Source organism: Lepisosteus oculatus, chromosome 2 (genome assembly GCF_040954835.1).
Source record: "Lepisosteus oculatus isolate fLepOcu1 chromosome 2, fLepOcu1.hap2, whole genome shotgun sequence".
NCBI classification, from domain to species: domain Eukaryota; kingdom Metazoa; phylum Chordata; class Actinopteri; order Semionotiformes; family Lepisosteidae; genus Lepisosteus; species Lepisosteus oculatus.
This window is the reverse complement of record NC_090697.1, coordinates 48,810,406-48,837,009: the sequence shown is the minus strand read 5'-3', so window position 1 is coordinate 48,837,009 and position 26,604 is coordinate 48,810,406. Positions and strand designations below refer to the sequence as shown.

General features: G+C 37.2%; 1 protein-coding gene across 5 annotated transcripts; it reads right to left on the bottom strand.

The window, feature by feature from the left end:
- serac1 (serine active site containing 1) lies at positions 1–26,378 on the bottom strand. 5 transcript variants are annotated; one of them, XM_015348982.2, is made up of 17 exons: positions 26,333–26,378; positions 22,844–22,970; positions 21,123–21,159; positions 20,737–20,873; positions 18,304–18,393; positions 16,758–16,889; positions 15,350–15,471; positions 10,539–10,667; positions 9,789–9,902; positions 8,271–8,433; positions 7,698–7,848; positions 6,861–7,002; positions 5,312–5,412; positions 4,021–4,118; positions 1,864–2,046; positions 1,301–1,444; positions 1–1,104 (listed from the first exon to the last, which is right to left on the bottom strand). In XM_015348982.2, the coding sequence occupies exons 2-17, from the start codon at positions 22,932–22,934 to the stop codon at positions 968–970; spliced, it is 1,971 nt and encodes a 656-aa protein (XP_015204468.1). In that variant the 5' UTR covers positions 22,935–22,970; positions 26,333–26,378; the 3' UTR covers positions 1–967. The 5 variants fall into 5 exon arrangements, with proteins under 5 accessions (XP_015204468.1, XP_015204475.1, XP_015204492.1 ...); XM_015348989.2 differs by lacking the exon at positions 26,333–26,378 and adding an exon at positions 25,735–25,832; XM_015349006.2 differs by lacking the exon at positions 9,789–9,902.
- Positions 26,379–26,604: the final 226 nt, after the last annotated feature.

Sequence of the window (26,604 nt, the reverse complement as noted above, 5' to 3'; positions counted from 1 at the left end):
GATCATTCAAAATTAATCTTATCTGCAAATACAGACAGGAAATGTTTACGGATGATGTTCACATAGTATATACTGTAATTGGAACGGCTTTCACAGGATTCCATGTAAGTAGGTACAAGGCAGACATTTAAAGAATAAGAATATTCTAAAGGAGAAAGCAACATTAAGAGACAAAGTATTAATAACCACACAGTTAATGTTAAAAGTTAATAACCACACAACTCCCAAAATGTAAATACAAATGCAAAAAATGTTTTAATAATATGGCATTCAAATATCATGTGATATTCTTTGAATATAAAGTGCAATGGAATTATACTTCTGAATATTTATTTGAGATCTGGTACCAGGGTTTGTAAACATGGGTTAAATATATTTCTTATCATTTATAATAATAATTTATTTAGTTTTTCCGCAATGCAAATTAATTTGCATTTCTGTGCAATGACATTTTAAGATTATTCATGAATAATCTATTTTACAACAGAAACAGTAAACTTAGTATCTTTTACAAATATTTAGTTCATGTAAAAGTAAAGACCTTCTATAATAAAAAATATACAGTATATATCACCTGAAGATTATAACTTTTATGTTCTTGTACACAGACCACTGCTCTATTTTTCCTGCTCAATGAAACAGTAAACTCTTGGTAATTTATGTATCCATGTCTGAGGCTTAATTAACACTGACATATACAGTATGCTATTAAAAATGCAAACACTACAAAACTCTTAGTTTCTTTTCCTTTGTTATCAAACTTTCATAACATGCAGTATGTTCTGTTGAATACTAATGTTATAGATCTGCTTTCAGTAACAAAATATTACGAAATCTTTATACATATGCAATATGGCAAAATAATGTCAGGTTTTTAAAAGCTGGATTTGAGTTTTAATTTTAGGATATGAACACTTGGGGAAGGTGCTTTCAATATATTGTCCGTATTGACAGTAATACGTTTTTATTAATTGTTAATGTGGCTTTCCAGTGCATCTCTGATGAACTGTAAACTGCGCTTGTAAAGGAAAGAATCCTTTTTCTGGGGTTTGCAGATATTTAGATGATCGACATCCACTTGAATGAGGTCGCCAATCCCCAGATCTGAAAAATTAATGGTAAACATGATTAAACGTTACATCAAAAATAATCAAGTGCTACGGTTTCCTGAACAAATGAAAAGAAATTCACAATATACAATCCCATGTGTTTTGGCTTGTGCTGCTTAATTTAAGTTATTATTAATTTCCCTTAATATACTGTATCTATTTTACCTCCCCGCAGGAGCCTAAGCACATACCTGCAGACTGCACTGGCACGACATGCATCTTCACCATAGGACCGATGCTGGTGGGTAGTGTTTCTGCAAAGCTTAGTATCTTGAACTTCCTTTCCTTGGCCATGCACAGAAAGCGTTCATTTAGTTCATTAAGTGCAGGGGAATCTGAAAAATGTGAAAAGATGTATTATGGATAGAAAAATGGTCATGTTTACTTAGAATTAAAATGGAATTGAAATTCCATTATCTTAGAATTAAAATATGCCACTGAGATGCTGTAAACATGGCTTTGACATATTAAAAGGTAATTTCCGTGTTTCTAACAACAGAAAGGTGTTCCCCTTTTAAAACATCAAACGTTTTCAACAGCTAGCAGTTGAGAGAATAACACATAAATCGTTACTATTAGTCTTAGGAAAAAAAACAACCAGGGCAGTGTTTGCATACATCATAACAAGAGGCATGCAGTATGTTTTATACTTCTTGGCACTGTGAAAATATTAAACCTAAAAAACTAACTTGACTAAATCCAATCATAAAACAAAGTGAATAAAAACTTTACCGAAAACTTTAAGTGATCTTACCTTTGGAGAGCTCCTTGACTTCTACCGAAGGAAACAGCAAATATTTGACAGTGACTGAATACTCAGCAATAGAGGTTCCATGATGAGGAACACTATAGAACATGATTCCTTGTGTATTTTTAATTAAGGACTGCATGTCAGGGTCCTTTAAGGCATCAAGGAGCATCTGTTTGACCAGCAAACCTGTGAATATAAGGAAAAACATCTAAGGTTGAAAGAGAAACTTCTAAATTCAAACTTGTAAAATCAAACAGATTCAGTTTGAACATGCCATCCATACAGTAAAGGGTAGGAGATGCCCAGTTCAAAATAAATGATTCTTTTTACTTTACTTCCTTATGTTCTATTCTTTGGAGGAGAGGTTAAGTGCAAGGCCTATCATAAGTGTCATTGCAGGAGTAGCATAATTCATCCTGTAGTCTCTGTAAGTTGCCTTGCACCTTGTCATGGAAGAGAAAAAGTCCCCAGAAACTGGAAATTCTTTGATTAAAAGCATACTGTATAAGATATAAAAACTGTAAAACAGACCTTAAGCTAAATTACATCTAGTGATGCACTTATCATAAGCTAAGAGGAAATAAATCCTAAGAAGTCCTATGACACCAGCAGGAAGGATTCTCAATACCACATGTTGCATGACTTATCAGTACTGTATGTGTGGGGTGATTGTTCATGATCTTAGGAGATGCTGGCCAGCCCAGTTGGACCCCTACACGACCTTGCATGAAGCAGACACCTAAGAGTTATGACACCTTTCCCTAGGATTCTTTCACACGACCTACGCGTGTTTGTAGCACTCACTACTTTTCAACTGAGAAGATAATTCTAACATGTCATGTTAGATGGTGTCTGGATGCAGATCTTATACAGTATAAAATTAAAAAATTGTGCCACATAGGCTTTGGATGCTACATATGTAGGTGAAAATTGGAGAACCTTTTTCTGGATTATATACTCAAGAAGGTGAGGATCTGGGGTAAAATTTGGAGAAATATAGTTGACATAATATCTTGTAGATATGCTGTAAAAGGAGAGATTTATCTGTTTGGTTGTATTTCTATGGAAAGCAAAGTGTTACCATTTGTTACCTAACTGATTTGACACAAAAACACAAAATTCTTGACCAGTCTTGACATTTTACTGGTCTCACATTTATTCTGATAGATGATAGCACTTGCCCCCATCATTCCAGCTGTTAAGCAGCACTTGCTGGCAAGGTCTCCAGCCTAAACTCTAACTGATCATGTCCAGGTCATATGAAATCATGCAATTGCCATTTATGTTGTTCAATTATGGATTCCAGATGAGCTCCAATTTGTTTTAGTATAGGAATGCAAATATCTTCTTAAGCAAATATTCTGACATATGATCAACTACATGGTACTGCAGAATTTTACTGATGCTACAGGTTACCAGACATGATGTTGTCAATTAACTGATTCACATATGAGGTGTTTAGTATATTTTGGTGAATTGACTGCAGCTGTTATGGATTTAGTAATCCACTATTAGCAGGAGTAAATATACATACATTCTACTGAATAAAAATGTATATTCCAATGAAAATAATGTTCATTAATTAAAACTTTATAAATTGTCTTGAGCACAAGAGATAAGCAGCTTTAAATCTCTTTAGTACAAAATCTAAAGTACAACTTATAAAATTACAGAGTGTCCGTGTCCTGCATTTTAGGAACCTCAGGGGCTTAACTTCCACAGACTTTCTGAATGTGTTGTAATGATGCAAAGATTAATTGGATTGTCTGACATCACTGATTCTCATCTTAAGACCCCCTGCTTCCTTCAGCTGAAAGCAGCAAAAGGCTCAAGACCACAGTCACTGAGTTTCCTCCATAAATACGACTATTTTAATTTTCATGAACTACTTGAACACAACCTGTTTACAATTCTAGATTGTAAAAATAATACACACACAAATCACAAAATCTTTCAAAAAAACTGAGGAGATTGATAGGTTTACAATTATGCTAGTGATTTTACAATCCCAATACTGATCAAGATAGCACTCTGTGCTTTTTGACAAGAAAACAGGTGAAAACTTAAATCACAGGGCTTTTACAATTCAATAACACAAAACAGTGCTAGATTATGAAAAGGATTCCACTTCTGAACTTTTCCAAACAATTTAAATCTTACCTCCCATACTATGTGCCACCCAGACAATAGGTCTATCCCCAACACCAGCAGCCTTTAACTTTCTGAGAAGTTCAAGACTTCTGTAAGCCAGAGACTTTCTGCAAAAAGTAAAATAATGCACTGATCAGTTAATTTAGTATTAGTTCCTTATAAGATAAGATCATGGAATAAACTTTTACTTGTTCCTTATACGATCACTTTATTGGCCATATACAATTTCTTGTATTAGGAATTTGTCTTTTCGCATACCCCAACTTGCTCTCCATGAGACACACAGATACACAGACAGGGAGAGAGAAGCTTGGGGTCAGAGCGCAGGGTCAGATATTTATATGGAACCTCTGGAGCAGTTGGGGTTAAGGGCCTTGCTCAGGGGCCCAGCGGAGTAGGAATCCTTTTGCCAGCCACGGGATACGAACCAGCAACCTTCCAGCCACAGGCGCAGATCCTTAGCCACAGAGCCACTGCAAAGCCTGTAGAATTACTGTACAGTAGTATTACTGTAATTCAAAGTTATGTTAATTATAACAACCTGGCTACCTACAATTACTGTAAGTCCAAATCAACATATTGGGTCAAGCACTAATCAAACTGGTCTGCAGAATAATTAATCAGCACAACAAGAGTTTGCTAATTATAAGACTTTATTCTCATAATGATAAACTGTTACAGCTTTGTATACTCTGAAACAGATATAAGAAGATGGTAAATCTTCTTGACAGACAATCCAAACAAGCATGAAAAGATATATATGTAAATTGTCAATGGGGCAGAAACTTCTAACGAAGGGACGTATGAATCAACTTTCTATTATATTGGAAACACTGAAGTGGATACAAAAATGAAGTGAAGATTTCTTGAAACATGGTTATGAAAAATGAAAGTGCTAAATTTGCACGATTATGCTGTGTGAGGATAATGTGTATGTGAATGTTTTATATAACTGATGGAAATATAAAGTATAATGAATTAAGAAAAGCATAGATAAAAACAGAGCTGTTGAATTTCATAAGAATTTGATGAAGTTTCATAATGGTGTTTGCATTGGGTGACCAATTAATTCCCCATCTAAGGGATTTCTCTTTATAGGGCAATGAGAAGGTTTCAGATTTTGAATTTGTACGTCTTCAATTACTGTAAATGTCTGCTGTAACCCCTATACTATTAGTACTGTAAGAGAGTTTAAATCTGAGATTGTCTTAGTTGCTCACTGTTTTTCTTCTGATTAAATTGTGCTACCATGTACAATTTTTATAATGAAAATTGTAATTCCTTCAAATAATCTGCGCACCTTTCTTTTTCAGCAGGACATGTTGCTCTCCAGTCACTTAGATGAGAGTCGTATTCCACTGACAGGACCCTGAGGTTTGGACAGTCAGCAGCCAGCCACGTCTAACATTTGAGGAAGAGACGGGGAACAGTAAGTCACCACTTACTTACTGTAATGGATGGCATGCTTCAGGGAAATGCCAGACAGGTGAAGCAAGAGTGCTTCATTAACAGCAATGAAGAAATGTACTGGAGAGGCAAGTGACAGACTAAAATGATCAAGTCTGTTCTTCTCAACCATCAGTTTGAATTAAGTATCTTAAATGTGTTTACTTGGCGTTTATATTCCAACTAAACAGCTGGAGGAGAATCCCTTTCTGAGAATGCTTTTGCCTTCAGCTGATTTATTTTAATAGAAAGCAATTATATAAACCTTCTAAATTGCTTTTTCTAGGTTTCCTTCAAGCCTTCAAACAATACACACCTCACTAAAAGGATGATTTGAGTGACTGACTTTTGAGAAGAAAATAAAAACAGTTCTGATTTAATAAATTCATATTGTTTCCTTTGATGGTGAAGAAAAAATGATCAAATTTAAGCACAACTAAATTAAATATTAGAGTGTTCACTGACATGAATGAGAATATAAAACCAGGGCTCTGTTTGCTTACCAGCAAGAATGGTTCTCATACAGTATAGTCTTAGCAGCTATGTTCTTATATAAGCTAAAGGGAAGAAGCACTTCAGCTCTAATCTAATTTCAGACTTCCTCCAGAGGGTCTAAAAGCACATGGATGGGACACTACTGAACATGCGCTGCTGATTCTCTAGAGCTGTGAAATCTTTTGTGGCACATTTCCATTCTTATAGTTTTAGACTTTTTTCTCATTTATTTCCCCCACAATTATTCTATTCTAGTCTGGTCTGGTATTGTTATGATCCAGAGACCAGAGTCTCTAGTTAATTCGTTACTGCATTTTGCTTTGATTTATTGGAAACTTTGCCTTGATGCAACTGATAGATCTTATATAAATAGACTAATATAATGATGATAATGATTTATGATTTTAAGTGGGTGTCCCCATGGTGAGCACTGCTGCCTCACCACTCTTGGGTCCCAAGGTCATTTCTGTACCTGGGACACATTCTGAGTGGAGTCTCAGGTTTTCTCTATGAGCTCCAGTCTTTGCCCCACAGTCCTAAAGACATGGTGCCCAAGTAAAACAGCATCTCTAAACAGCTCCCCTTATGTGTGAGTGTATGAGTGAATACGTACTGTATGCATGTGTCCCCTGCTATTAACTAGTTTCCTGTCCAGAGTGAAGTCTGACCAGTGGGACTGGGAAAGGCTATGGCTCACTGCAATCCGTAAAAGATATAGAGTCACTGAAAACAGATAATTAAGTCTAAGTTGTAGATGGATTACCCTCTTTTCATTTCAAATCACTGGTAGTAGCTTATAAGCAAACTCAAATTTAATTGTGATTTTGCAGGGGTTTGTTTTGCTAAATATTACCACCTTCCTCAGACTTCTCCCTAAAAAAAGCCTTTAAATCGCCGAGGAAGGTTACCTTTGGCCAGCATTCCGTGTAATCATCTTTCAAGCTCTCTGCTGCCACATCTCGTACAGGGACGTAGTCCTGCTGCCGCCACGTCTTAAAAGCTGCCCCCAACAGACCATGAATGAAGAGGACATCTGCTTTCATTGCCTGGCTGGAATGGGCAAGACACTTTGAGTGTGAAGCTCAGAAAGAGAAGCGGTGTCTTTCAGCACTGACGGACATTGAACCTCTAATGGTTGAAAGAGAGAGAGAACATTAATATCTGCAATATATCACAAAGGTTAAAGATGCATATTTTTTATATGTAGTTTATATTGGACTCTTTTATATGTAGTTACATATACAGTGGTGTGAAAAAGTGTTCCTGATTTCTTATTTTTTTGCATGTTTGTCACACTGAAATGTTTCAGATCATCAAACAAATTTAAATATTAGACAAAGATAACACAAGTAAACACAAAATGCAGTTTTTTAATGAAGGTTTTTATTATCGAGGGAAAACAAAATCCAAACCTACATGGCCCTGTGTGAAAAAGTGAAAAGGGGCAAACACTTTTTCACACCACAGTAAATGTTACTTTGATCAGTTTTTAAGTATAGTTTTCATGTTGCAAACTTCACTTTTTATGATCAAGATTATAACTATGTATTATGTTCCACTTATAAAAGCAAATTACTTGAAAAATTACTTAACGTAAGCCTGAAGAGCAACAAAGAGTACAGCTGTGAGCACCAAAATAAAGGAACTGAAATTCTCACTAAGACCCCAACAGGTGTGTACAAAGTTATTACAATCTCACCATGTAAATAGATTCAGACTAAGAAGAAAAGTTCAAGTAATCTCACCCTGTGCGACACTGTGGGTGTAAAATATACACACCATCCTTATACTTCTCCTGTACCACGTCCCTGTCCAGGTTAGCTAAGGCTCTGGCTGCATGAGAGGACTGCATGATATGTGAAGACTTCATTAATTCTGCCAGGACAGAAATCCAACCTGCATCACAGCATTAAAAAATAAAGAATGTTGGGTATTGATTTAGAATATCACAAAGTACTTTAGTAATCCTGTGAAGACTTTAAAAGAGCTTCTGTCATCTGTATTAGAGAATGCACTAAACATCTCATCCACCCAAATGAAACAAGTAAAAAAAAATCTTATCACAGGATGCCACCTTGTGTTCTCATAATAGTGGGTCAACTCATGACTACCGTGTGTAAAGCACCAAGGCTCCAGAGGAAAAGGACAGAAAACAAAGCATAACTTAATTTCTGTTGCTTCAATGCCATTCAAGAAGTCAATAATCAAAGTAACCATCTATAATCTCGGTAACAAATACTGAAGCCCAAGCAGTTGAATACAGGTAAAATACAGGTCTAAAGTCTTTCATTAAGACCTTGCAGACAGCTGTTACTCACCTGACTGAACTATATCTGAGTGCACATTTGTACATAGAGCTAAGTTGCCTATGATGCGGACGATGTTCCTCTGGATTTTCTGCGAATTTCTGCGGAACTGGTACACCCTCTGTAAGAGCTGGAGACCTCCATTTGCGACAATTTTTTCACAATGACTAGGAACCTGTGAACAGAAACAGCTTCTGTCACCATGAATGCATGAAGATTCCACATACCACCCCAACTACAGTACAATCATGAACTACAATCATAAAAAGGACCATCAGTGCACTTAACAATTTAGCCTTCTTCAAAATCAAAGGATGTTGAAACCGTAAATAATGCAGAACAACAAATAATATTACAAATCCATTTAGGTAGAAATGGTAATTTTCTTGCAAATATTCCAAGTGAATAATGTTTTGTTACACAATATTTTCTATTTTTAAAATGGTCTTACCACTTAATAAGCCATATACAAAAACTATTACTGTGAAATTGATGCACTGTTTTGTTATCTGCTTATTGAATACACACAAAACTGTCTTCATTGTCAGAGCCTTTTTATTTAATTTTTTAGATCATACTATACATGTAAAATGAGCTGAGAAAATGATCCTGATTCAACACAATCAGGTTGAGGCAACCTTTCTGATTTAAGTGCAGAACCAAGAACATAAATGGTAATAACAGACATGCAGGAGCTGTAAATAATTCATGCAACACTGAATTTTATAAAAGCCTGTAAAGTATTAGGTTTGAGTGCGGAGCTGCGTCACTATGCTGGCTTGAAAGGAACAAGTAGATTTTAATTCCAGGTTAAAGAGTAGAAAGAACAAAATGGTTTTGGCTATTGAAAGCTCAATGTGTTTTTTATTGCAATCTACTTTTCTGCCTGGGAAATACTTTTTAACTGTTTTGATAAGTATCCTCTGTGTCAGATCATAATATATAATATATATATATAATATTCTATCAATTGCTGGGACTTAATTTAGGTAACCTTTAAAAGTAAAAATGTTTCACTATTTTACAAAGTTTCTTAAATTTGATACAGCAACAAAAATGTACAGCTTTATTCTCTCATCACAGTAATGTCATTACAATGATGAAATGCAGGAGCTTTCCAAGGTTCTCTCATTATTATTTCTCATCTCATTATTTTTGCAACATTTGTTTTTCAGAGCATTAAGGGAACAACAGATGCTGACTGCCAGCAGCTGTCTCAGTTTGTCTTCAATGGAGTAACTCTAAAAGGGTCCAAATCTAAATAATCTTCATTTCACTATCACTTCATTTCACTATTCACTTCATTCTACTATCTACGCCCCAAAAGCGGGTTATCAGGATTAAGTCGTTCGGCAAAAAGTGCACATTTAGAGAACAGCTATAATAGAGACTTTCATGTAAGCCCTTCTTTCATTTCCCATTCTCTCTGAAATTGACAAATGTATTTATTTAGCATTAAAACACTATAGTAACAAAGACTTTAATTTATCCCTCTTTCTCTCTGGCCACTACCTCAACAGAATCTGTTACCTTAGAGTGCTGCACCAAAGCTTCCACGCAGCAAGATTCCACTTTCTCTGAAGGCACCGACGTTAAGCTCTGAGCGTAAGGTAGCCCGTTGCCTCCGAAGCACCAAAGCCCCCCCTTAAGACACAAAAGAACATGCTGCAACCTGTGATTTTAAATGTGCTGCCACACTAGGCAATGAAATTACACAGCCGAGCAGATGTGAACGAAATCTAATCAAAGAGGAACATTTCTTTCTACTAGGTTCTGATCTAGGCAAAACCAGAAAGAGAAGCTTCCATTTGAATATGTGATTATTGTTGATAACTTCTGTGGACAAATGTTCAATTAATAAGGCAACAATAAATTCATTTTTTTTAAATACTGTTGGCCTACTGTAATTACACATGAATGCAGTAAGATTACATATTACAGAATTATATTAATAAATAAGTATATGTGCACAGATTTGAAAATAATATTATAAACAACTGCTTGAATTAATTTTCTTGTGATATAAAGATATAAAGAATAAATAGATAAAACAAAATACATGATCAGTTAATAAGCATTACAACATTAGCAAAGCATGAAGCGAAGCAGCAAGGCAGGAAAATTAAGCCAAGCACACTAGTGGAACAAATACATGCACAGCTAGAGAGATGATGAAGATAACGTCATAGGAGTATGCAAGAAACCACAACAAACACAAAAATCAAAATCAATTCACTGTGAACTGTGAAAATAAAAGATGCCGACGGTGTTGTCACCTACTCTCTGGGCTGCCAGTGACTGACTGCTTTCCCTCAGTGCCAGAGAAGTGAGGTACTGCACGCACTGATCCACCTCAGACTGAGGTAGAGATGCCAGGAGCTGTCTTAGCTTGTCTTCTATGGAGTAACTCTAAAAGGATCCAAATCAAAACCAAGAAGTAATCTTCGTTTCATTACCTACAGCCCAAAAGCCAACTTCAGAACAGCTTGAGACACAAAAAACCACACACAAAACACCTGCAATAAAATAAAAAGTTATTCCTTTTAATATTTAAGATATCTGAAAGTTCTCCTTATTCTGCCATTCCACTTGCCTTCGGTTTTAAAGTGAGACTTGCACCATATTTAATTTCACTTTCAGTGAATTTTTCAATAAAGTTGTGCAAAAAATGGTCAAGATCAACTGCTAATATGGTGTAGGAGCAGCCAGGGCTCTCAACGTGTGGAATATCGTTTAAATCCCCTGGGGACTATTGTTGTACCCAGCGTGTTTTCCCCAGCTTGCTCCAGTAAAATGCCCCGCTTCTTCTTCTTCTTCTTTTTCACAGCCTTAGTCCCAGACTGTCCTGGGGTCAGCTGCTTTGGTTGCTCTTCTCCATTTGTCTCTGTCGAGCACATCTTCCTCACTCACTTCACATACCTCCATATCTTTTCTCACACAATCTATCCATCTCTTTCTAGGCCTGCCTCTTCCTCTGTTACCTTCCACCTCAAATTCCATTACCCTCTTTGTTACTTCCTCAACGTCCCTCCTCATGATATGTCCATACCACCGTAACCTCGCCTCTCGCATCTTCTCAACCACATCCACCACCCTACATCGTCTATTGATTTCTTCATTTCTGATCTTATCCTTCATTGAAATCTGCAGAATCCATCTCAACATCCTCATTTCAGTTCTTCTCATCAAGCTCTCTTCCCTCTTTCCAACTGCCAAGCATTCAGCTCCATATAGTAGTACAGGTCTAATCACAGTCTTGTACATTTTGCACTTTAACTTTCTGGGAATTTTCCTGTCACAGATTATTCCAGTTATTTCTCTCCACTTGTTCCATCCAGCTTTCACTCTTTGTTTTACTGCCTCCAGTGTTTCTCCTCCCTTTACCAGTTTTGATCCAAGGTATTTAAAGTCATCAACTTGTTTCAGTTTTCCTCCATTTGTCTCATTTGGTCATAGTATCTCTTCTTCTCTCCATTACCATTATTTCAGATTTTTCTGCATTCATTTTCAGTCCACCCTTTTCCAGACTCGTCTGCCATTTGAACACTTTCTCCTCTAGTTCTACTTCTGAGTCTGCCATCAGTGCCACATCATCAGCAAAGATGAGTTCCCAAGGCACTTCTGTTCTTACCTCCTCTGTCAGTGTGTCAATAATGTTTATGAAAAGGAAAGGACTTAGTGCTGATCCCGCTATGGGAACAATTTGAAAAAATGCAAGTTGCTTTGGATAAAAGTGTTAGCCAAACAAACAGGCCTGCCTAATTTCACTGCCCGTCAGACTTTGTTTTTAACCTAACATAAAAAAAGATGTCTGAAGTCACAAACCAAAAATATGATTGAGCTGCTCTTGCGCTCTTATTGTTACTTCAAACTCAAATAAGAAATCATTTGTGACAAAGATTTCAGTCTGCAAAACTGGGTCTGGATCCAGGCACACCTGTGAATACAGCCCGGAAGAGAAGCTACTGCATCTTATTCACTGTATAAGACATTTTTACCCTGTAGTGTTTTCATTCTATTCATTCCCAAAATTCACATTTTTTCTGTTACACTGGGGATAAGTTTGTTAGCCTTCTCTTCTATGTAACTGCAACCTGTAATTTATTTTCTTAAATTTAATCAATGCTGTTAAAGGTCCCTTTTTCCTACTACTTACACATAATTTAGTGTCTGCACTTGCCTGTCTTTTGTTCTACTGGTCTTTCTTCCTTTGCATCACTTTAAGGGTTATCTAATAATTTTAGGACTTAAATGTTTTAGGATAAATTTTGTTTTCCTACCATTTCATATTCTTTCTCTGTAATATTTACTTTAGTTTGGTTTCTTCAAATTAGATTCCTGCATTGCGTGCAGTTATCCAGGAAATTACCCTAGTTTTTACAGTACATTAGTTTTCACTGTATACAATGTATTAGCCCACACAACACGTTGACTATGGTGACAGCCAGATTCCATAAAGAAATCAAGATCTGATCCTGCTATTTTACTTTCTCTAGCTTTGCTACTTGGTACTCAGATTAAATGTAACGTTAGTCTCCACATGTGTGATAAATTTGTCATTTTTCCAACATATAAATGAAACATTCTCAATGATGCTCCTGAACCTGGACTCTCCTACCAGCTCAACATCCATATATAACACTGGGTCTGAAGCCATGGAAAAAAGTACTTTCAACTGCAAAGGAACAGAGCCAATGACACCAAAAAGGGACAGTATAATGCACCTAGTTTTTCCTTTAAAGCTTCTTAGTGAGTCCTCAAAACAAATGGGGTAATAATCTTTTAGAACATAGTATTAATGTTCTCTATAGTATTGCAAAAGACTTCTGATGTGGCATTAAAATTGAATACATTTTGCAATCGTACCATTAAAAATAAGCCTGTTCTGTCCATTTATTTTTTAGAACAACATGTACATACGGTGCATTGGAAAAGTACTCTGACCCTTGCAGAGTTTTTGCACATTGGTGGTTTAAAGCTTGCAGTCATGACACTTTAAAGTAGCAATTAATGTTTGTTATGTACAGTACTCAACCTATTTCACAGAGCATGTAAATACAGCAGATGTTTAATCCATCCATACATTTTCCAATCGCTTTATCCAACACAAGGCTGCAGGTCAGCCAGAGCCTATCCTGGTAAGCAACAGGAGCATGACAGGATACATCCTGGACAGAATGCCAGCTTGGATGTTAAATATGAAAGATCAATGGAAAAGCCACAATTGCTTAAATACTCAAACCACTTACTGTGAAAGTCCTAAATAAATGTAGGTAGACACAATTACCCCAATGAGACACAATTAGTTGAGTGCCTCATGTCTGTGTGCAATAATAATGGTTCTTATTATTTCACAATACAAATACCTGCTTCTGTGAGGATGTTTGGTCAAGTAGGAAATTCCAAGCAGAGACTCATGCACAACGGCTCATAGCTTTCACAGCAAGTAAAGGATAAAGTTATTGAAACTTACAGATCAGGAGAAAAATATCTGCGTCTCTGAATATCCCCGTGAGCACAGGAAGCAAGTGGGAGATGCATCTATCTTCCAAATTGACTACTGTGAGGCTACGGCTACAGTGTCTAATGGCCGAGATGGAAGAAAACGTACGACAGTCTGCAATATGCAGAACACTTAATAAAATTTTCCTGTATGGCAGGATGAAAAGAAAAAAATATTGTTAGAAATAAGCCATCTCAAAGCCTGTCTCGCAAACCAGTGGCAAAACGTCATACGGTCAGATGAGGTCAAACTGTAAACAACTGATCTGAATGACAACTAGTCAGGTTTATCGCAGACCCAGCACATCTCCCAGCCACTTAGCACTAATCTACAGTCGGCACTGAGATGGCAGCATCATGCTTTGGGCAGCCTTCCAGGGGATTAATGATCCAAAGCACTGGAGTGGTTTATGTCCTGAACTGAATCCTATTGGGTACCTCTGGAAAGACTTGAAAACTGCTGTCCGTAAGCAATCCCAAGCAGCTTGAAAGAGCGTCAGCAAACCTGCCAAGAGGAAAAGGCAAAATTGCACCAGACTAGTGTGCAAATTTATTTTTGATCATGAAAGAAGTTAAAATTTTGAACCAGGGTTAACATCTGGGATTGCAACAAAATGTTTAATGCATGTTCATGAACATAAAAAAGAAATTGGTTCTGATAAGGATATTACTGTCCAGTTGCAACTGAGGGAAATTTCCCTCCTGACCCGATCATGCCGGACATTATGTACAAATTATTTGAGATCATGGACAAGTCTTTCTATGACCAAAACTGAATCCTACCTCCACCTTCATACCCCAAACAAAACAGTGATGCAGAGAACAGAAACAGCCACTCCTGTTGTTATCCTTGTCTCACAACCTTGTCTCAGAGAAAGGTTCCCTCTGAGAACTGAGAGCTTTAAAACTTTGCTATCTTAGCACAATTTTTGGAAAAACATTTCCTTCTTGGGCACAGTGGCGCAGTGGATAGCACTACTGCCAAACAGCACTGGGGTCCCGCTTTCAATTCCCGGGCTGCTATCTGTGTGGAGCTTGTATGTTCTCCCTGTGTTGAAGAGGGTTTCCTAGAGGTGCTCTGGTTTCCTCCCACAGTCCATATACATACAGTACTGGTAGGTCCATTGGTCTCTGAGAAAAAACATCCCAGTTGTGAATGTGTGCATGTCTGTGTTTGTGTCTATGTACAGGATCTATCCTGAGATGGACTGGTGTCTCGTCCAGAGTCTACCCCGCCTTGTGCCTATTGCTTGCCATGTTAGACTCTAGCTCCCCTATGACTTGTACTGGATGATGTTATTAGAAAAGGAATGGATGGATTTCTTTCTTGTTAAATCAAATAAGTGTTGTATAAGATACAAAGGAGACAGGGTTTAGAAGAATGTTTTACACAATGACATCAGGGCCACTAACCTAAAAAAAATATCACAGTGTTTTAGTTGAATATTCAAAATCCAATTTCTAACGTCTACACGTGGATCTTCGTTCATTCAACCTTTCTAATTTTCTTATACTTTCTAATTTTCTTATTCTATTTCCAAGTTGATCCTCGTCATGTTTTCAAATAAAAAAAAACTATGTATACCCACATCATCAACAGCAGGAAGGAGAGGTGGGGGGAGAAAGAAGCGCAGGTCCACATCTTTTGTGCGAGCTAAACCGATTGCTGTTCGGTGATCACTGGCCTGGGCAACGGTTCTGTACTGGTAATCTGAAAGATACACAATATATATAAAATGACAATAGAGTTAAATAAGTCTAATGTTTGCCATGCTTGGGGAAGAACCCAGATGCAACTTACTAAAAGCACATTTAATCTATTGATAAGGTATTTTCAGAAATCAGGGAAACCGAAAATGTTTTTTTTTCCAAATGTTACCAATGGGATTATCATTTTGCTCTTTCAAATGAAATAACCCACCTGGCTGGCATAACCGGGGCTGCAGGAAAGTGTGTAAGAAAATCCAAAGCACCCTCATCTCAGGATTTAGAAGGCTCAGTACAGGCCCAGTCTGTTCAATGAGGAATCAACATTCTGAGCTTTAGAGCTCTTCTGACACTCTTTGAATATGGGTGTTTCCCCTTCCATTCCTGTTTAGTTCTTTTTCCCAAGGCCAGGCTGATGTTTAATGTGCTGACAAAGGCTGATTGTTCTGGTCCACCCTGGGGTTGCCTGTCATTCTGTGAGTGAATGAAAGTTCAGCTGGGACATTAATCAGAACCCCCCTGGAATTTTTTTGTATTGTTTCACCCTCCTGTGATTGCACACCCTTTTAAGAAAAGTTTAACGGGGTCTTAATGTTTGCAAAGATTTGGTGCAGAGAAGTGTCCCAAATAGCCATATTCGCATACAGTATGTAATGAGTCCATCCTTATACCATTGCATAGTGGACTAAAGTATAGTATATACAGTAGTATGGATGGTGAAAAGACATACATAATCTTCCCTTATATGATAAAATGTACATAAGTAGGTAATATATTTAATTAAAACACTGATCAACTAAAACAACAGGAATCACAAACTTATCATCATAAACTAACGGATCTTCCCCTGCATCCAGCAGATGTCTGTACTTCATCTCTCTTTAATGAGAAGGCAATAAAGCTGTCGGCAAGCCTGTAAAGCCTGTAACTCGACTCCAGCCTGCCATTCCCCAAGCTACTGCAGCAGAACTGGGAGTTTTCATTACAGAGATGTGGATTCTGGGTAGTAGGTACTCGGGCAGGGAGAAGCTCATTCGCTAGCTAGATTCGTCTCACAATCCTAGTCAGTTGCGCAGTTCATTTCAAAGCAAGCTGCCCGTAACCTGAGGCTCAGTTTCATCAACGCTCCGCTCAAGAGCCCGTCAGCCAGACAGAAGCACAGAAGAACTTTATATGCCAATGACACATTTGCAGACGTCGGGACACGGCTGTGCAATCCAAGGTAAAAAAACAGGAATACGACTGAGCGCATAGTGGGCTTCAAGTTATCCTGCAGCCCTTCCTGCGTACCATGCCAGTGCGAGTTCTCCGCCAGCTGCTGGACAGCCTGCAGGCGCTCGTCTCGATCAGCTGAGCGGGTTCTCTTCAGCAGCAGCCAGAGGGAGCACTCATGGGGGTCCACATCCAGCTTGCTCAGTTGTTCTTCCAATGCAAATAAGTCATTAAAAGACAGTGTTCAGTGCATTGATGCTTTCCCAAAAACCATATAGTATTTACATAACTGAATGCGAAAGAAAGAAAAGAGAAGGCCAGCTATTTTCACCAAAGTCTTTCAAGGGTTTTCAGCTAGCCTGGGTATTGAGTGGTTTGGCGCTTGAGATACAGATCTGGCTATAACCTGCTCAGCTGAGTAAAAGGCAGCTGCTGCATAACAAAGCCACTGAAGCAAAGGGGCTGCTTTTTATACAAAGTTGGTGAAGGAAGCAAAGTAAAACAAATGGGAGAGAGAGTTCATTTATACTTTACAGGGTGTGAGTCATTCTGGTATTCCTGTAAGAAACTCCATTAAAAATAGAATACTGCTATCAGCATATGTTTTGGAAAAGGGAAAATATTGAATAACTACTGTGTCACAGTAATGAAATTACAAATACTGTACCTTTGCACCTGTGTAGGCACAATATAAAATGTAATATGTATGGAGGGATAAATCTCCTCTGTAAAAATCACGCTATTTTAATAATGAATAAATTGGAGCACAACAGCAAGAGTTATAAAAAATGGTCAGAATGGCACAGGAAGAGTGGAGCAGGTGTTTCCTGACATTAATCTGATCCATTAATAGCAGGGTTGGACCTTTAAGAAACCTGTACAATAGCAGACCCTCAGAGCGGAAAATTGCATAGCCTAATTTTGTTAACTGTTCTGGTGCGTCTATGACAGACCAAAACTTCCTGACGACAGGAGCACTATGGGTAAGGCTATCGTAGTTTATTCAGATTCATAAGCACCGTAATATTGCTACTGTGAGGAAGTGCTGTGTTCCAATAGGAGGTTCCAGGTGCATTTTGTTTTCATTAAAAACAAACTTTTTAAAGAGTTATGACTTCCTGTAAAAAAACATGAGCACAAAACCCAGATATGAATAGTATTAAGCCAGCAATACCAATTTGTCTCTTCCCCAACAAAGTATGTTTCTATGACATACCTATGCACTTGTCTGACTTTTTTTACAAGATTAAAAGAGAGAGCTCTTGCTTTGTTCATAGTATTCAAGATAGGCACCTTTTGTCAGTTTCTGATTCAAGGTAAAATCTCAGATGAGAATTTTCAATGAGCTTTCCTATAGGAATAAGTGAAGAACAGCAATGTGCAATCTGAATACCTTCTGTTCAGTAATGTTGGAGAAGATTTCAAGCTTCCTAAAAACTCTATTTTATCAACATTTACAAGTAGGAATATGAGCATCTGCTCTTTTAAGACTTCTAAAAGAATGTCAAGACATTTAAATTTGTGACACTTTCACTCCTCACATGAAAGACCCTTTTCACAGTTTTAAGCTGTTTTGCACTTTTCAGGGAACATCTCAATTGTAACATCAGGGAAACTTTCTTACCATCCAAAGGCCTCTGAAGGATCTTTGTAGATGTTTCTAGCAATCTTCTTGCTGCTCTGTGCAGCTCCTTCCTCACCTTGTACGTGATGCCTGGGGACAAGGTCATGAATATGTGAACATACAATGACAAACAATGATTAAATTATTCAATATCCTATTCTGCTACATACAATATAAAAATAATTACCATATTTTTTATTTTGATTTTTTCAGAGTGTTTTTTACACATTAAACACTAAATGAAACCAAGACAAACACTCAAGCACTGAATAACATCACACTGCTTTAAAAAGAAACTGCTTACTCAGTACATCCTTGCCAACACTAAAGTGCACCATTTATAAGACAGCTCTTGTAATGTACATTGCATTACTGTACTGAATACTGTGGAAAAATAATGTTATATAAGACTTTTCCAAAGAGACTGGAAAAAGCTCTATTAAATAATGCAGAAACACAATGGGTAATGCATTAGATCCCTAGAAAGGTCTATAACTATACTGATACATCCAGAAATGTAATACTAAACTAAAAGATTAATTATTGCCTAAATAATTAGTGTATTTTTAATTCAGTGTACCAGAGTACAATGCATTTTCTGGTGTGTTGCCTCTTGTGTGGGCCAGAAAAACAGATTGTTACTTAGAGTCTAAGTCAGCTACTAAACAAGCAGTACTGAGGTAATGTTAAAGATAATGAAACATATTTTGTTCCTTTCAAGATTGTAGATTTTGATCTGAACGTGACACAAGCTGTCACTAGCTGGTTTCAACAGATACACCACTACTTGCATTATTCGTTTTTGCTTCCTTTTAGCCCTGTTCACAACAGAGCCATACTGAAAAGATAGAAACCTACCTATGTATCTATCAATATATACAGAAAGTATTATCCCTCCTGAGCAATTACAAATCTTGTAACAGCCACAATGTTTCAAACTCAAAGTAGCAAATATATTTTTATTAACAAAATATATGAAAAATGCAAAACAGGAATAACTTGTTTACTGAAATTCTCCACCCAACTGAGACAAATGAATCTCTAAAGGATTTTATTTTTTTATAATGCGTTTGAGGTTTGCCGATTTTGAGCACTAATGCACGTGGCTTTGTGCATCAGCGTATACATGGGTGTCACTAGTTTGCAAAAATGTTTTGTTTTTGCTTTCCTTCATAATATGGTTACAAGGAGATCTAAACATAATACAAGTACTGTAGCTTAAGGCTGTACTATTATACTCATGCAAGCCATGCAATCCTAAACAATAGGGTCTAATCTCTTTGCTATCCTCTACATTCATATACATCACACATCAGATATAACACACTTTTCCCAAACACAGGAAAAGATAGATACAGATATGAACATAAACTAAGACTTGTTTCCTATGGGAAGCCTGTGAAAAAATACTGGATGTCAAATTAAAAAAACCTAAGCTAGAAGGAACTTTTAGAAGCAGAGAAGAATTAAAATATACTTAACCAAACAGAAGAAAAGCACAGACAATAAAAAATATATCAGAACCCTCAGCCTTGCAGCAGAGAGTCAATCTTTTCACACTGCCTTTGCTTATCCTCACCAGTTAACATTCACATCTATGTTCTTGGGTTATATTCATATCCTTTCAGTGTCCATGCCTGCTTCAAATTAGTTCATATGATTTAAACTTTGGCTTGCAAGAAGATTTTGTTTTCCTATGGATTTTCTCATGGTTCACATAATACAATAAAATGGACCTGAATCTGGACCTGATATTTACCTATGACTTCTGGAGCTATCAGTCCTGGAAAGATTTTCAAGGAAATTACACTCATACTGCAACAATTTCTAAGTTTCCCTTTTGGTTTCATTAAGCTTTCTTTACGTTTTCTCTAACTTTTCTACTTTTCAAGTTCATATTCTAAAATAAACAGTCTATTAGCATGAAGAAGTAAGACTACAGATACATTTAAATAAATAGACTTTCTAGAAGAAGGACTGAAGATTGAAAGTAATGTCTGCTTTTTAAAATTTCCTGAAAAAGTAGCTCTCTGCCTGAACAGGTGCGTTCTACAGTGGCATGTGTTGATTAACTTCAACAACAAGAATAATGTCTCTGTGTGCCTCAATCATACTTTTTACCTTGAAAAACAACAGAAGTCAAATTGCATTCATTTAAGTTATCCACATGAATCATGTGTGGGTGGTTGTGTCTCAAGGGAAGGAAAGCTCCCTCTAATTTTCCTACCCTATGCTATCAGTCAGTCAAGGCCACAGTCGCAGTCTCCCCGCCAGGTCCGTCCTTCAGTGCAGATTTAGACCCAATCTTCTATTCATGCAGTCTTACTTACTAAGCAGTCTAACTACCAAAGGGGACACTTCAAGACAGCATGCCCGAGGGAACAGCTTAACTCAAAAAAGCAGACATATCCAGGACAGGAAAAGAAAACATACCAAAGGTCTCCTGCTCCTTGAAGGGGGCGGCGTTCAGATAGATATATGACTTAAGCTTCTCTTGAAGGACAGCTTGAGTATCGACAGTCACTGCTTTGTTCAAAGCTACAACCTCATATGTGATAAAAACACAGCCACTGGAAAGGAAGACGCAGCAGCTGTTAGCAGCACACACGGACATTTGGTAACGGCAACCAAAAATCGACCACACCCATTATATTCAAATCAATTCTGTTCCAAATTTCCTGGAGTTGGATTTTGAATAATGCCTGAGCCTGATTAAGCTTTGCTTGAGAAGTCATGCTATTGATGCTGGTGAATGGAAAATCACTTGCTTCCTCTCCTCCCATGTGCAAGGTGCAAGCCCAGTAAGAAACAGACCTTACCCTAAAATAACAGCCCCGGACAACTTCATCATTTTCCCTAAGATCAAAAAGAGAGATGCATTATTCACCTCCTCAGTATTAAAGTGTAAAACTAAATTTATCAATGTCTAAAACAGGTTTAAATGTTTTTTTCTTCAGATAAACCATGATCCGTCAAGCATCACACGCTTTATATTCTTTACTTGAATGCATACTGTAACTAAAATGTGCAGTAAAAAGATCGATTGGCCCAATCGAATTGCACTTGGAAAAAAGACACTGAAAATCAAGCTAAGAAGCACACAGTAAATATACTATGTAATGTAATTGCTGAATGATGGTGAAATAATATCATGCCAATGTCACTCAAAGGTATTTACTGTAGGTTTTAACTGTTTTATCAGTGTGTTCAATCTTCACTTATGTCAAAATAATAAAAGGATATACAGTAAATATATAATTATGTGTAAGTCATCACTTTCTTATCTACATAGTGTAATTTTCATCTTTATCCAAACTGTTGAATGAACTATTAAGTCTTAAACACTTAATCACAGCATTAGGTTCATGTACATGGTGTGGCTGAGAAGCAAGCAACACTGGATTCCACTTCAAAAAAAGAAATTCCACACCAAATGAATGCCAGCAGAGATGAGAAAATGGACAACCAAAAATGTAGACAAATTGAGAATGTGCATGTCTAGGTGTCGTTTAGTTCCGTTTCATCTTCTTCAGGGAATCATATTCTGTGTTACTTGCTCAGACAGTAAATTCATTTCCCAGGAGGGGGCCCTAGTAGTTTGGCCAGTGATTTTATTTGTTTCATTGGCAAAACCCATACGGTCCTGTAACAACATTTTTCCTCAATTAACATTGCTTATTTTGGGGAGGGAGATTCAAATCTATTTTTTTAAAACAATAAAGTACTTATATAAAACTATGTTTTCTATAAAACTACTGTTGCCAAACAATATAGAAAGGAGTTTTAACTGTGGTACGTCTAAACACAGTTACCTGCAATATAAGTAAGGGGTGAAATATAAAGCTTTATGGCACACCAAAAAAGACAACATAGCATTGGAGCCCTTTGATTCATAAGCTAGTACATACAGTAGTAGTATATTTTTCAGTCCCTAACAGTTCCCATGATTAGTCTTGACCAAGTGTATTTGCTTCACTACGCAAGCACGTCTCTTCGGACTGAGTGTGACAGACCTGTGAGTGAGAATAGAGGGTTGTTGTCTGCATACAGTATCAATCAATACAATCAATAGTAAACTCATTAATGGATACTTCTTTTGAAAATGTCATTCTTGCCTTTAAGACTATTGAATCCTTAGACACCAGTAAGGCATTCATGGGCAGTACAGGCAATGAGGGCTAGGATCTGATAATCTTGGGGCCTCCTGAGATACAAAAAATACCTTTTGGAATTCTTGATGCTAGACTGTATAAAGATGAATAAATAATATTAAAGGTTAGACAAGCTATTCATCAATAAGCACCTTATTCAGGAAGTAACCCTGCAGTAAGGCCTTTTCTTCATCTGAGGTCATGTGGCGTGGTAAGTATTTCACTGCCTTGCAGAAATAAAGGACACTGAGTGCAGGCAAAGGGTTGATTCTTGTACAGAAAAGAGTATATGGTACAAGTGTATATGGTATAAGTGGAATGAATACTCATGAAACATGTTAAGTAAGTGTAATTCATATTAGAAAGGGGAGATATAATAGACTACTTACAGATATCCTTCCACAGCCAAAGTCTCTTCACTCTGGGTGTAGAAGTGCTCATTTTCCGAGAACAAATCATACAGTAGGCTGAGACAGACATCCTCTGAATACACAATATGTATAAGTAACAAGTAACCTGAAATAAAACATTTAATACATTACTTAACATATTAGCATTTGAAAGAATTACAGTGTTCAGTGGCTGAAATGGGATAAAATAGCTAATATGCCATCTCTTCACAATGGGTACTTGTACTGAACTAATCTCAAATCAACATGGGATACTGCAAACATGTGACAAAAGGTACTGTAGTCAAACAAGACAAAACTGGAATTTTTTTGGTCTATCAGACAGAAACTCAACACAATGCAACTGCTGCCAAACATAATGGTTGCAGTATTATGTGATACAGGGATGTAAAAAAGAAAGTACACAGATTCTATGGTTTAAAGTAGTAAGACATATCTGACCTTCACCTACTGTAGTCATCACCAGGTCCTAAAAGTTGATAAATCTAACCTAATGAGACAAATGACACACTCACTTTTTACTTTGTCATCAATTATTTAACAAAAAAAATCAGCCAACATTCAGAAGCTTTGTGTGAAAACATAAGTGCACCCTCTCTGCTGCATTATCAGTTAAGAAGGCAATTAGAATCAGGTGCTGCTAAACAAGTGCACATGATTAGTTGATCAGCAGGAAGTGCTTCCAACCTGTATATGAAATCAGAAACTGCCAGTTTGGTCTGAAGCATTCAAAATTGTGGTAACACATCACACCTAGGTCAAAAGATATCTGTGACAGTCTCAGAGAAAGAATTGTTTTGCTGCTCAACAGTCAGGGAAGGGTTATAAAGCCATTTCCAAACAATGTGAAGTCCATCATTCCACACTGAGAAAGATAATTTATAAATGGAGAAAGTTCAAAATAGTTGCCAATCTACCCAAGAGTTCAAATTCACCCCAAAATCAGACTGTATGAAGCTCCTACTGTATGATGCGTCAAAGATCTCCGAGGCTACGTGCAGGGATATACAGGCCTCTGTCGATATGGTAAATAATAGAGTTCACAATTCTATCATTAGGAAAAGACTGGCTTTAGTGGAAGGATAGCCAGGAGAAAACCTTTCTTCAAAAAGAACACTGTTCCAAGACTTAGGTTAGCAAAACAGCACCTGAGTGAACCACAAGACGTCAGGAAAAACCAAAGTGGAGTTGTTTAGCTTGTTTAGTTGTGTCTCGTAAAATGACACATATGGCAAAACCCCAAAACTGCACATCACCACAAGAACCTCATACCAAATGTCAAGCATGGAGGTGGAGGGGTAATAATTTGGGCTGCTTTGCAGCTCAGGACATGGATGCCTCACAACCATTGAGTCCACCATAAATTCCTCTTTATACCAGTGCATTCAAGAGAAAAATTTGAGATCATCTGTTCAACAGCTAAGGTTTAGCCGAAAATGGATCATACAACAGGTCAATAATCCAAAACACACAAGTAAACCTATAACCTAATGTCTGAAAAAGAAAAGAATTAGGATTTTGGAATGGCCAAATCAATGTCCAGACCTCAACCGCATTGAGTTACTGTGGTGGGGCCTAAACAGAGCTGTGCATAAACAAATGGCCTCAAACATCGCCGAGCTGAAGCAGTTTTGTAAGGAGAAGTGGGCCAGAATTCCTCCCAGGTGAGGTTAGAGACTGGAAATGTTTACTTCAGGTTATTGCTGCTAAAGGGGATTCCACATATTACTGAATCACAGGGTGCACCACTGATTTTTGTGTAAAATTATTGTGCATTATCTGTCACTTGAGGTTAGATTTCTCTACTGGTAGGACTTGGTGAGGACTAGGGGAAGGTCAGATAAGTCTTAATATATAAACCCATAGAATCGTTAGAGGGCGTACTTTCGTTTTCACATCACTGTAGTTCTTCTTCTCATTAGAAGTGACTGGGAAGCTTGTTAAGACTGAGTGGAACAAACCGGCTTCGTACCTAAAACTGGGATGTAAATTCCCTCTTTAGCAGGATGGCCACATCTACAGTATACTGTAGTGGCTTAGAAATAAAAGTGAATGTCCCTGAGTGGCTCAGTCTAAGTCCTAACTTGGGTCCTGTTGAGAATCAGAGGAAAGGACTTGAAAACTGCTGTTGATAAGTGATGCCCACAGAGCTTTAAAGAGCTTAAGCAAATATAACAAGGAATAATTACACCAAATCTGTGTAAAATGCTGGAGAGATTTACCCAAAAAGATATGCACCTGTAACTGTTGCCACAGGTGCTTCTAACCAATATTGAGTTCACTAGTCTGAATACTTATGTAAAGAACAAAATTCATTTTTTTCCTCTATAGTTTTCATTGACATGTACTCTTGATTTGCCCTTAGAAGACTTCAGTTTGAGCATTCAGGTTTAAGCTTTAAAAAAGTCAGGATTAAGTCTAAAATTTGTGCATGCATAATTTTGTAATTTCACAAAAGGGGACCCCATAGAAAAGGTTTGAAAACATTTGCATGTTGCTGTTTTTATCACAAAAATGAAAAGCAAATAAGAACTATCAAGGCTGTATCTATGCTTGATGTGTTATATTACATGCTACACAGCTGTTGATACATTTCGCTACAGCAAACACAGTAGCTTATGAAAAATCAGATACCTAAAATTACTGGTGTGGTGAGGGGGGGAAGGCATGGCGCAGGGACAGAAAAAAAGCAGAAAAGTAAAAATAATGAGATCAGCTACGTGCAATACTTAATGTATGTTTGTGAATAAATGCCTACATTTAACTGGAATTCATTCAGTGAAAAACGAGACCAAAGGCAACGATAATGTATATAAACTGGGAACAGGTTGCTACAGTACTTGCTTAAAAAACGTTTTCGAGAGGCGTACCTCTACATCCAGTAGACTCAAATTCAAACAACTTCTGCATCTAGTGGTTTTTTTCACCGCGATTCTATTCTTATGCGAAAAGGGGAACTGAAAAAATAAAGCTCATAGCTCTCACATTGTGAATATGTACATTCTTTCTTTCTTGACCAATTTGGATTCCGGGATGTTACACAAAGTTTACATTTACAAAACCTGACAAATCTGTGTTTACACGCAGTACAGCTGCTGGATTAATGACACTTCTGGCGAGCCAAATACTCTGTGCAAACTTATGAAAAACTAATAATTGGAATTATCTTTGAATACTACTGATAACATTTTACACGTTTGCCCGTGCAAAAAAGAAGGCTAGCTATTTTAAAACGTCTTTACTGTATTTCATAACAGCTCAAATGCCCTGAAAGCAACGCCAGTTAACTTGTAACATTTGTAGCTTAAAGATAAATACGTGTCGTAACATAACTACTGGCAAACATCAAAGCTTACAACTGCAGCATTAATCATCTCAATAATCACTCCTCTAATTATTCGAGTTTGAATGTTCAGAAGCCTTTTTAATTTTTTTTGCAGCCAGCTTTAGCATTTCCACATCGCTTACCTCCTACTGCCTGTAATGTCCACTCTTCGCCAACGTTGGCGTCACGTGTCGCAGAAAATCTACGTCATCGCCTACCGTAAACCTTTATATTTTGAATTAATTTACCGTAAGTTTAGAAATATCAGCACAACTTTTGAGCAGTTGGTAGTTTTTTGTTTTAATTCCATGATGTGCTCAAGTAAATCCGACGTATGAGTGTTTATCACCTAAAATCTTTTTTTTTCCTTTTCTTTTTTTTTAATTAGTTGAAAATACGAATTATGTAATTTTTG